Raw genomic sequence first — 12,194 nt, 5'->3', positions numbered from 1 at the left:
AAAATGTATTTTATAGGAGTTGAGCATTTCAGATTTAGTAAAGCAAATTGAGCTTGAATGTTTTAACAAAGCTTTAAATTCCATGATCTCCATGCGCTAAGTTTCTCGCCCTCTTCTTATTACAATTTACCAAAGAGAAATATTATAGAATAGACGAAAAATAATGCCTTTATTCTTGAATCTCTATCCCCATTGTAACTTGTACAACAAATTAAGTGCCAAACCTGATTGTTTTTAGTTGTGAAAAAAATGTTGTTAGTTATTCCTGTTATTGCTACTTGTCAGTTATGCAGTAGAATTAAAAAACGTTCCTGAACTAGTGTCTATTTACATACTAGGTTTGGATCATTTGCATGTGGCTCGGTTGTAGTCATTATTTATTTCAACCTTATTCCTTCCTCATTGACTTCCCATCAAAGGACCCAAGTTTAAAAATAATTTTTCACTGGCGTTTATTTAAATCACAGATCTGCCAAAGTCCCAAGCAACTTATATAATATCATTGTGGCGTAGAGGTTAAGTCACTTGACTCCCATGCGGGAGACCTGGGTTCAAATCCTGGTTGGGACACATTTTCACTTAATTGTTTCTGTGTTCTTGCAATCAAGACACTCAAATGATTACTCAGTAAAGAGTAGTCACTTGGTTGGTGCAGAGGTTAGTTCACTGAACTCCCGTCTAGGAGACCTGGGTTCAATTCCCGGTTGGGACACTTTTTCACATAGTTGTTTCTGTGTACTTCTTGTCAAGACACTCAAATGATTACAAAGAAAGGTGTAGTCACTTGGTTGGCGCAGAGGTTAAATCACTGGACTCCCGTCTGGGAGACCTGGGTTCGATTCCCGCTGTCGGCACACATTTTCACTTAGTTGTTTCTGTGGATTTCTTGGAAAGACACTCAAATGATTACTAAGGAAAGTGTAGTCACTTGGTTGGCGCAGAGGTTAGATCACTGGACTCCCGTCTGGGAGACCTGGGTTCGATTCTCGCTGTCGTCCTTTGGCTGAAAATAATTGGAAAGAAGACTTGGTAAATGGAATGGAACAAGAAGGAAAAAAAAGAAAAAGTGGAACAAGAAGAAAAAAAAAGAAAAAACTTTTTAATATACATTAAACACTTAGTCATACTTTTCAGCAAAAGGTTATATTCCGAACTGCCTTCGGCAGTTCGGAAGAATGTTGGAGGGACCTGTCTGTGCGAAAGGCGTTCTCGGGTCGGCCTTCGGCCGACCCTCGACCGCTTGCTTGGTCAGTGAACCGCCGACACCGGGAAGCGAACTCACGTTCTCTCCGTGCAAAGGCGAGTGTGCAACCCACTACACCAACTCGTGCCTCACTTATACATGGGTGTTGAAACGTTTTATCCAAGGAAATGGGCGGAAACACTTAGTCATTTTTTTGACTAAATGTTTCATCCACCACTGAATACTTATTTAGTTAGACACTTAGACATTAGAACTTATTCTTTTAACTGAATAACTTTAGGAAAATCTTTGCCTGCACTGGGATTTGAACCCAGGTCCTCAGATGTGGGAGACTGATGCCTTAACCACTGGGCCACCACCCTGTGAGAGAAAGTGGTAGTACTTTTAGTTTTGTCTCATTCATTGACCTGAAAATAATGGGAAAATCTTTGCCTGCACTGGGATTTGAACCAAGGTCCTCAGATGTGGGTGACTGATGACTTACCCACTGGGCCACCACCCTGAGAGAGAGAATGGTAGTACTTGTACTTTTGTCTCATTCATTTACCTGAAAATAATGGGAAAATATTTGCATGCACTGGGATTTGAACCCAGGACCACAGATGTGGGGAGACTGATGACTTATCCACTGGGCCGCCACTCTACAGGATTATGCAGTAGTATTTGTTGTTTTGTCTCTTTCCACTCCCAGATCATACTTAGTACTTTATGGTACCTTCAAGTGGGAAAAGTAAGTTAAGCAGAGCAAATTTTATTTTTACTTTACCTAAAGTTGTTCGAAGTCCACAAGCAGACTTTTGAGCTTTGAAATAATTTTTAACTTTTCTAATGAAGCTGAGGCACAATTTAACACAGTCAATCTTAAGATAGCATGGGTTTCGGTATTCTAAGTTAGCCGTGTCAGTATCACTAGTGCAAACAAAGAAGTATGTTTTCATAGCATGTGACCAGTAGTCATATCACCCTCATATCTCAGAGGATAGCCTTTGTGCCAAAACATCACAGTCACGGTTGACCTCTTCAGTCCCCATTTGATTACATCATTTTTTTTCAACAAACATTTCAACTATGTAACTCAATGAAGAAATCGTGTGGTTTGCTCAGCAGGACTGGCTGTGTGACGCACTTGCTTGGAGCTTTTTACTTACTTTATATGTCCATATATCTTCTGTGTACACTTAGATTATTGCACATTAGAAAGGGTTCCACTCCTTAATTAGCTCAATTATGGCTTTCTGTGACTTCCGTAGTTAATTTTCCAAAACATTTAACATATTATCGTAGTATTTTTACGACGTTATAATCATTATTATGACACACTTGACAGGAACATTTTCTCATGCTTACAAAAGACGTCTTTAAATGTAATGGAGGATCATAAGTATCATATACTCACGTTGCCCACATTGGCACAAACCCACTGGATGTGCTGTTATACAAAAGCATGACGTTCATTTTAACACTATATGTGTCAATTTGATCAAATAAAAAAAAGCTACAACAATAATAAACAATATTTCCATATTTGCACTTTTTCTAAAAAAAAAGTTCTCGTTTTTAAACATAATTTACAGGCATTTCTTCTGGTCGGTAGTCTGGCGTTTGTTCCCTATCAATGTCCATTTGCTCGCTCTGTGGTTCATGTCCTGTGACTATTTGTGTAAGGTTGGCTTCTTCCATGGCACTCAGGTTGATTCTTAACTGTTCCTTCTCATTGAGAATACCCTCTTCAATAGCTCTTTGCTGCTCCTCTATCTTTTTCTTTTCTTCTTCTAATTTTTCCAGCTTCTCCTGCTTCTTCATCTTCAAGAAATAGCACAGATTTTTCTCCGGATAGGTGACTTTGGCCAAGGGCAGCTTAAAGATCTTATTGGTTTCTGTTGTGATGAGCAAAAATGTAAGCGCCGAGAGACAGAAGGGCCACGTGCAAGCCGGGAGACCAAACTGTTGACAAAAAGATAGAAACTTGGATTTAGCACCACTTTCATTTGGATGGGAATATGATTTCGGTCGGCTTCAGGGGACGTACTGCGGACATGATGTTGGCGATAGCGGAACCCAGGTAAGCGCAGAAAAATCCTGCAGCGCAAGAAAGAAATCCCTTGATTAGCGTGGCTCGTGGCATTTGTATAAAAAAAAAAAAAAAATTTAAAAAAGAAAATAGCAGCTTACCACAAGTGATAGCAAGCAGGTGAACTTGCCAGGTCAGGGCGTAAAACATTCCACCAATGGCAATGCAAGCTAGCACGCAATTGTATCCCCACAGGCCAAAATATATGGCGCCAAACGGAGCTGCCAAAGCCAAACCTGCAGAACAAATATGCAAATCATAACTACTAACAATGATATTTCCTTGGACGGCTCACAAACAAAACTGTGCGCATTTGGCACTTGATATAAGTCATCATGATTGATGCGTTTTGTTGAACAGCTCATTGGTTGCCATTGACGGCACGAGGCTTTCGATTCATTTTGAATGGAAGGCACTGACAGCAATGCCAACCTCGACCCTCACTACGGATTGGAAATCAATGGCGCTCAAATGTGTGACCTCACAAACGATCCTCCCATTTTAAAGGAATTGCACGTCAAATGTTATCATTGAGGGCGATGAACTACAGACTGAATTAACTCCCCAAACTCACCTGAAAGCATTCCAATGGTTGAGCCGAGGACAGCGTGAGCACACGTGATTGGGGAGGAGATGAAGAGAGAGATGATGAAGATGCCGCCTGTCCAAGGGTTGTCACAGCCGTAGACCTGGCCGACCCCCACGGGCACCGACATGAAAAGCTGAAGACATTTTTCAAGGATATGACTCAGTCTTTGTCGGTCCCAATGATAGTGAAAAAAAATTGTCATCTGTGGAGCTGATTTATGTATTCTGGCTTCGACGAGATTCGGTGACGTTGCTGACTTTATAAGATGTGATTAATGTGTTGTGTTGTGTAATTCTGACCTTGGCAAGATCGATTTCCTCCCAGGTAATATTCGGAAGCTCCGTACGTGGTTGAATGAGGACTTGGGGGAAGTGGTGGTTATAATGGCCTGTGGCCACCATGTGAAGGCAGACCAGGATGTTGAAAGGCAGCGTGAACACTGGCAAATCCCACCGACTGTTAATGGAAGCCAAGGCACTCGACACGACTGGGCTGAAACCAACAAACACAGACAGATTCATTAAGGTAATTATAGGATTAAACTTAACTCAATCACTTTGAATGAGGACTGCCTACCTTTCAAGTCAATATAATTTGCATGCTCATTGTGAACAAAGTCAATTACGTTCTAAAACATTTTTTTCCTCTTCACATTTGAAAGCTCGACGAGAGCAAAAGCACCACCACCCTTAAACCGTAGCTGACACCCTCTTTTATCATCCTTCTTAGATGCTCCTGGCCTGAGTATTGTGATGATATTAATCTGACAACTTACCACATCATGGACATGAAGATGTTAGGCAGCAAGAGCCACCAGTACCAATTTCCTGCATTGGAAAAGACAGCCATCAACAAGCCCACTAAGATTCCATTATATCCATACAGTCCTGCAGCAATTGCACCCCTGAAAATACACACGTTTCTTTGTGTTATGACAGGCCAACTGTTTCATTAGGTGCATATACCAAGAATATCAACCTCATCTTTCTCACAGGCCACATTGTAGTTTCGGTAAGGAAAGACTAATTAAATTTTTTTTTATAGCACAGTTCAACACAAAGTAATACAAACACATTTTTCATTTTATTTTGCTTGTAACACCATGAATTAGAATTTCCCAACTGTAGTGTACTATAATTTACACTAGTCACTTTCAAAGGAAATTGTATTTATCACCATTTTTTTCACTTGTTATGTTTTTGACCCTTTTTCATTTAACAACATGCATCTTTATTTGAAATCAAAGATGAGTGAATGCACCAACCTGTTTTGTTGCAGAATAAGCGCTGAAATGGTAGCAAAAAGAGTTCCCACAAATCCATTGAGTGCCCACCAGTAGTTCTGCAGGATGAGGCCGGCAAAAATAATGAGCCCACTCAATGGGTTGTTTACAAACATGACCTGGGCAGCCCCACGTAGAACCCAGTCCAGCAACTGGAGCAAGAAAAATTGTTCTGCGATACAAACAAACAAGATAGCATGTTATCGCTATACAAAATATGTCATTTCTAGGTCAAATAATTGATAAATTACTACAATAAAAACATGCACATTTGACTTTATGTCTACTGATAAAATTGTAACCCTCAAATTCTTATTGTTCTGGTGATGGAATCAGTTGAATTCAGCCATCAATATTTCCATTGAGTCCCTGAATCACCTACATTAGTTGTCTATAATTTCCCCAAAAAACCAGAGGCCCATGAAGCAAATAATGGAAACACTTATTCAGTATGACTGGGAGCTATTGATTGTTTATCTCTCTTTTTGTATTTGGTTTTATAGGGAAGATAAAAAAAAAAAGAAATCCAAGTACGTGTGTTTGTGTGAGGATGTGATCAAAAAAGTTGTATTGCACAAAAGTTTGTTTCCATACTTTAAGAAAAAAAAAAGATGCCACAGTATCAATATTAAAAAAAAACTTCCATTTTTGTAATTATCTGTTTGGTTACGTGTAATCTGGAGCCTAGTACAACTGACTGCATGCGCAAGAGTGCGTCAGAGTGAACTGGCGGCCATGCTGCCAGGCAGAGATTTCCTTCCAATATTTTCATAACATAATGAATTGCCAAGCTAACACCAGCCAAGTTGTAATTATAACATACTTAAAATCAAATTTTAGTTTTGGTTTTACAGGTATTTTGTATGGACATCAATTTCAGCACTGGTAACATCAATATCAGGATAATATTAAAAATTGTTCATGAAATACATACTGAGAATGAAAGTAAAATTGCTTCCCTTTTTAATATCTCTCTTTCAAATAATAAGTGAAGTATTGTTTTTGTTTAATCCAGTCTTTTCTATTTAGTATGTTTTACATGACAGCTATAAAGTCAAACTTACTTTCCATCCACTTTGCAAAAAGTGGCATATCCCCAGAGAAGTAGGAAACTATCTTCAGAAGGTGAGCCTTAGACTTCTGCAGGCACGGGGCTGTTTTTTTCTGTGCTGGCGCCACCGCCTGCTTTTCATTCCCATGCTTCAGGTCAAGTTGTGCCATCAGGGGTTGCAGTTCCTGCAAACACAATTGCAAAATGCTTTGGTCTACAACTGTAAAAATCACCCATTCAAAACATTCACCACAAAGGCAACTGGCCGTGGGCGGCACACTTGGAGAATTCGGTAATCCTCAGATAACAACCGGTCTCAAATACTGTACATTCCTATACTTGTTAACAAAATAATACAACTATTGCTTTGATTACATTACTTTAATTATGTATCTAATCTAATACATAAGCAATCTGCAAATCATACAGAAGTAAAACGATGTGGGTATCTGTCATTCACACCCACAGGACTTTCACACTATATAATTCACTATCCTCATGCAAAACATGAATATAGTATATGAAAATGTAATGTAAAAAACTAAAATACAACAAAGAAATGATACTAAAATAAATTAAAAATGCATATATATAAATACATACATATGTATTTTAGTGTATATATATATAATATCTTTGAGACTGTTTTTAAAAATTAAAATAAAGGAAAATGCATGTCTAGTTTTCCCCTACCTTTGTACAATGTGATCCCTGCATATGTTCAAATGCTTAAAGCTTGCTGACTCTTCTCCTAGAAAAGGTGTTTCACCATAGGTATATAAAGGCTCGTACCACTAAGCAACTCCTACATTCTGCCCCTCCAAAGGTTTCCCTTCATCCACTCTTTCATTTTCTCAGCTCATCCTATCCTTTGCCCATTATGCCACACCCAAATTTCCTCGGTGTGTTTATCTAATCGCAAGAATGCATCTATTTAATTTATTTATTTGTCTTCTCTGTATTTTATGCAACTTATTTTGATTGGTTGGCCAGGATAAAGCGGTTCAGAAAATGATATGAGTATAGGGGTGAAGAATTCCTTCTTAGTCTCTGTAAAATCTATATCTAGTTGAGTCAGTTATCTGGTCTTTACTCTTGATGATGTACTGTATCAAGGTTGATACTATATAGCTATAGGCTGTGGCTCAATGCAAAGAGAAAGCCAATCTCAAATACAACTGGCACAAAGTAAACATTTGCATTAACTTATGTTCAATTAGTAGCTTTGTCGTCTCACACGTCACGTAAAATACTAATAAGATCAAGTGTCGGTACATTTCTTTCATTTAATTGCCAGGCGTTCTTCCCATCCTTGTAATTATAAGATCAAGTGTGGGCACATTGATTTCATTTCATTGACACGTGCTACAATGATCAACTTCAAATAATGTACACACTTCTAGACTTCTCCCATCACATTCTTCCCTCAAAGCAATCACACGAACCAACTCAATGAAAATGAAAACAACATTCAGCTTTGATTGACAAATGTATTTAGTTATGTGGAGTAGGGCTTGCAGTACTCAGCCTGGGGGTGAGCAATTTTGCCTCACAGTTCTGACATTTCAGGTCACAACCTTGCACAAATTTGCATATTCTCTCCATGCTTGAGTGTGTTTTCTACAGCTACTCCGCCTTCCTCTGAATTTCCTAAAAGTTGCTTCAAGGTCATTCAGAGATGCAGTCATTGGTATAAAAGGCCGCTTGCTTGCACTGTTTGTCCAATGCAATTAGTGACCGATACATCCAGTTGAGATAGATAAGAGCTCACCATAAATGAATGATGAAAAGCAAAAATGAATCACTCACCAATGTCAAATTCAATATAAACCCGATAGCGTATTGTAATTCCAACTACATTAGCATATATTGAGTTAGACTGTGGTTATCCCAGCGGACTTCAGGCACCAGGCGGGTGACATTCTGACCATTCACAGCTAGGGGCAATTTAGAGTGTTCAACCAGCCTACCTTGAATCTTTTTGGGATGTGGGAATAAACCGGGGGACCCAGAGAAAACCTACGCAAGCCCGAGGAGAACATGGAAACTCCACACAGTGAGGACTGACCTGGAATCAAACCCAAGAACATTAATCTTAGCATTGTCTTCAATGGTTATATAATCGTCGTCTTATTCATTTATCTTCCATACCACACATGCCAGTTGGCATTTTGGGTGATGCCAGAGCCTATCCCAACCGACTTTGGGAGAAAGGCACACCCTAAACTGGTAACCAGTCGGCCGCAGGGCATGCAGAGAGACAGGTGACCATTTGCACGCATAATCATACGGCATCGAAGTCGGGCGAGTGAACCACTACACCATCAGTTGGCACGTGTTATCATCGTGGCAAATATAATTCAGGATGTTTCATAACCATGTGCATCATCATTGTGAACTGCACCGTCACTGCAACTCCTTGCGGTGCCAAAAACTGAAAATATCTGATATACTGATAATATCCAACTCGATAACCAATTATTTTATTTAAAAAATGGTGTAGTTACTAATCACTGGAGATGCCACTATATTATAGTTTTGAATAGTCAATTCATTTTAGAAAATAAATCACAGAAACGTCTATATCGACTAAATAATACACTCAACTGAAGTAATTGAACGTACTTCCGTAGTTCTGCAATTCCACTAATCTTAATTTCTAAACGTGAGACAATAAAACAGAAATTAAAGAGGAAAGTAAACGGAATCTCTCTGCTAATTGTCAACTTGCTTCCTTCTTAGTTCATTTTTGATTTATTATTCATTCATTTTCTGAACTACTCATCCTCACAAGGGTCAAGAGGTGTTGGGGCTTATCCCAGCCAACGACGGGCACCAGCCGTGCAACACCCTGAATTAGTGGCAAGCAAATCGCCGAGCACAATGAGACAAACAACCATCCACAGCTAATGGCAATTTAGAGTGTCGACCAGCATGTTTTGGGGATACGGGAGGAAACCGGAGTACCCGGAGAAAAAAAACAAGCAAGCCCGGGAAGAACATGCAAATTCCACACAGTGCGTACCGACCTGGGATCTTGCCCTCAACTTCAGAACAGTGAGGCTGATGCATCCCATCTATTATTATTACCATCTGTTATAGTTATTATCTATTATTAAAATAAAAAGTTGTGTTTTGATGCTCTTTAACCACTGGGGGGCCCTACACACCTTGCGTCTCTTGCTGCGGCAACACTGTCAAGCTGATGCTGACATCTGGTGAAAAAAGCAAGGAAGTGTCAAATTTATTTTCCTCTCCCGTCTGTTTTACCTGGCTGAGACCCTGACTAGACCCAACATTCCTATGGGTTCTTTCTCATAGAGGCAAATAAAACCAGTCTGACAACGTGGCACAAATAACAGACACTCCGCAAAGAGATCTGACAAGATTAGTGAACTGGAGGCACTGGTGTTTTCATTCAGACAGCACACACTTTGAAGGGGCCGCAAATATGTGTGGTGTGTAGGGGGGGAGAGGGATGGGGATAGGGGCGCTCTCATGAGCGCCTATGGAACCTGATACTAGATGACTCCTCATCACAAGAATGTAAGTTTCCTTCTCTCCGAGCATCTGGCTAGACGCCCGGCCTGGCCACATCACATCTCCATCTGTGTGTGTGTTTGTGTGCAACTTGTTACTATTTGTGCCCCCTTTTAGGAGCCTGTAATTCAGATCACATTCAGACATTCTCAAGCGTTTCTTCGTCTTTTGGAACATTGGTAATCTCATGTCAATTGGGTTTCCTAGCTTGATCTGTCTTTTTCCAGTAAACACATTAAGTCAGCACTTATGGCTCGGGAGCCATATGTGGCTCTTTTCATGGGTGTAAATGGTGCCAGCCTCACTCTTCTTAGCTTGAGGGTTTGATCCCAGGTCCAGACCTTCCTCTGGATTGTTTGCATGGACTCACTTGGGCTTGTGTGGGTTTTCACTGGGTACTCCAGTTTACTCCCACATCACCAAAACATGCTTAGTATAATTGAAAACTAAATTACCCCTAGCTCTGAATGGTTGTTTTTCTCATTGTCTAAAAAATCCGAGTGTGGCTTTCAAGGAATTGCATTTGAAAATATGAATTGTTTATGGCTGTCAGTCAAAAGGTTCCCAGCCCCTGCAAAACATGTTAAATTGGGATTGGATTGGGGTTTATAGCATCTTGAATTTGGGAAATTTCCTTGGTTGCAGTAGCAAAATTAAAATGCAAAGTGATCCAAATGATGTTCACTTGTGTGAACACGGGTTCAGAACTGAATGTGCTACTTTCAAAATTATTTTTTACTAATGTAACAATAATTCTTATCATTGTGGCCATGGCCTTTTGGATGATCACAAGTGCAAGTCTGCAGTGCAACCACAGAGGACAGTAAAGCTCTACTTAGTGGCCTGGTGACCAGTTTGCCCTGGAGGCAAAATATAAAACCAATTTCAGGTTTAAAAAAAAAACATGTATGCCTCAATGTAAACACATTTAATCTCAATAATCCTATGCTTTTTAGTGTAGAGAACATTCAATACGTTATGAATTCATTAGGCACTCCAAAAAACACCAACAACACACTAAGTTATGGGTCTGTATGAGCAATATGATTTTTACGGTATTCCAGCTCTTTCTTTACTAAAGACCAGATAACAGAGAAAGTTAGAGTTGTTTGCCCTCATAATGTCAGGTTTTGCAGATCCTGAAGCGTAGTAGGACCCAAATGTAGGTTAGCAGGCAAAGACAGGGAGTGAGAGTGCACTCACTTTAATGATGGTGGCTAGATCCTCAAGAAATAACAAAGACTTCAAAATCAAATAATAAAATCAAACCTGACAAGGAGAGTGTGGAGAAGCAAAGAGAACAGGGCATGGCGTGAGTACATGGAAACACGTGGGTACATAAGACCATCCGACAAAGATTGACATACACACAGGGTTTACATAGACAGACATGGGTTGACGAGACAATCACAAACACTTGGGTGGATATGGGAGATACACGTTGAGGGTTGTGGGGGCGGGGCGACAGGTGAACTCAATGGGAAATCACAGGGACAGGTCACAAAAAAAATACACAACAAAACCAATCCCTAACACATAAAAGTCAATATAAAGTGAATTTCAGTTTGTCTCAATGTGTCAGCCTATTGATTGACATGATCTCCACCATGATGCATGTCCCCTGAATGTTCTATTTAAAATATATTTTTATTGCTATCAACCCATTTTCCATATTATAATGTCTCACAATGTTAACATGTGGGCCAAGAAACAAAGAATACAAGAAACAATATGTTCCCAGTGGGAAAGTGTCTTCTTTATTAATAATTTAATGTGAACATTTTGTCAAAACGGTTACTGTACTTAACCACTAATCAAATGTATGTTTACATTGGTTGCTAAAGATAATCATGATTGGGGTTCCTGAGTTAAAATGTAAACTAAGAACCAGGCAGGAAAGCAAATGAAACAACACACATTAAACTTCCCATTTTTGCAGCAGCCAACTCTTCCGGTGTTCATAAAATGAGTGTTTGTACATTCTGTTCTACTATTAATCTTGCAAACTGATGGATTGGCAAAGGGAACTGAATTGGCAAGACTGCAGGGGAAGAATTTCACTTTCCTCGAATTACCGGCTGGATTCAGTTTCTCATCTTTAACTTCCAATTAACTGCACTTCCTTCAGACTCCAACCCACAATTCTTAGCCGGTTATGGATGTATGTGCTTAGGTGCTCAAGGACAAAAGCTGGCTTGTTCACAGTCTTGCTTGATCCTAATCACACTTTTCACTTGTTGATGGGTAAGATCTCACTCCTCCCATTTTCTGGTGACATTCTCACTCATTGTACATTACATAATCAATGTTGAGCCTCTTGCCCATCATCATTCATGATGTCAAAGAAGATGAGGACAATCTTAGAGGTAAGGTAAACGTACATTGTAACAGAATGTTGGTTCATTTGAACCGTCCGGGCGGAATAGCCATCTTTGAACTGCAAAGGCCCAGAGAGAC

General features: G+C 39.7%; 1 protein-coding gene across 3 annotated transcripts; it reads right to left on the bottom strand.

Annotated features, from left to right (window-relative positions):
• Positions 1-1,935: 1,935 nt before the first annotated feature.
• Positions 1,936-11,134, bottom strand: LOC144215974 (urea transporter 2-like). Of its 3 annotated transcripts, none has more exons than XM_077745214.1 (9): positions 11,007-11,134; positions 6,211-6,382; positions 5,129-5,318; positions 4,640-4,768; positions 4,164-4,356; positions 3,850-3,997; positions 3,377-3,511; positions 3,234-3,283; positions 1,936-3,148 (listed from the first exon to the last, which is right to left on the bottom strand). In XM_077745214.1, exons 1-9 carry the CDS (start codon positions 11,127-11,129, stop codon positions 2,762-2,764), a joined length of 1,527 nt encoding a protein of 508 aa, XP_077601340.1. In that variant the 5' UTR covers positions 11,130-11,134; the 3' UTR covers positions 1,936-2,761. The 3 variants fall into 3 exon arrangements, with proteins under 3 accessions (XP_077601340.1, XP_077601343.1, XP_077601342.1); XM_077745217.1 differs by lacking the exon at positions 11,007-11,134 and adding an exon at positions 8,168-8,234; XM_077745216.1 differs by lacking the exon at positions 11,007-11,134 and adding an exon at positions 6,891-7,030.
• Positions 11,135-12,194: the final 1,060 nt, after the last annotated feature.

The sequence above is a fragment of the Stigmatopora nigra genome, chromosome 22 (assembly GCF_051989575.1).
Source record: "Stigmatopora nigra isolate UIUO_SnigA chromosome 22, RoL_Snig_1.1, whole genome shotgun sequence".
NCBI classification, from domain to species: Eukaryota; Metazoa; Chordata; class Actinopteri; order Syngnathiformes; family Syngnathidae; genus Stigmatopora; species Stigmatopora nigra.
Note: the sequence above shows the minus strand (reverse complement) of the source record. Positions and strands in the feature narration are given on the sequence as shown.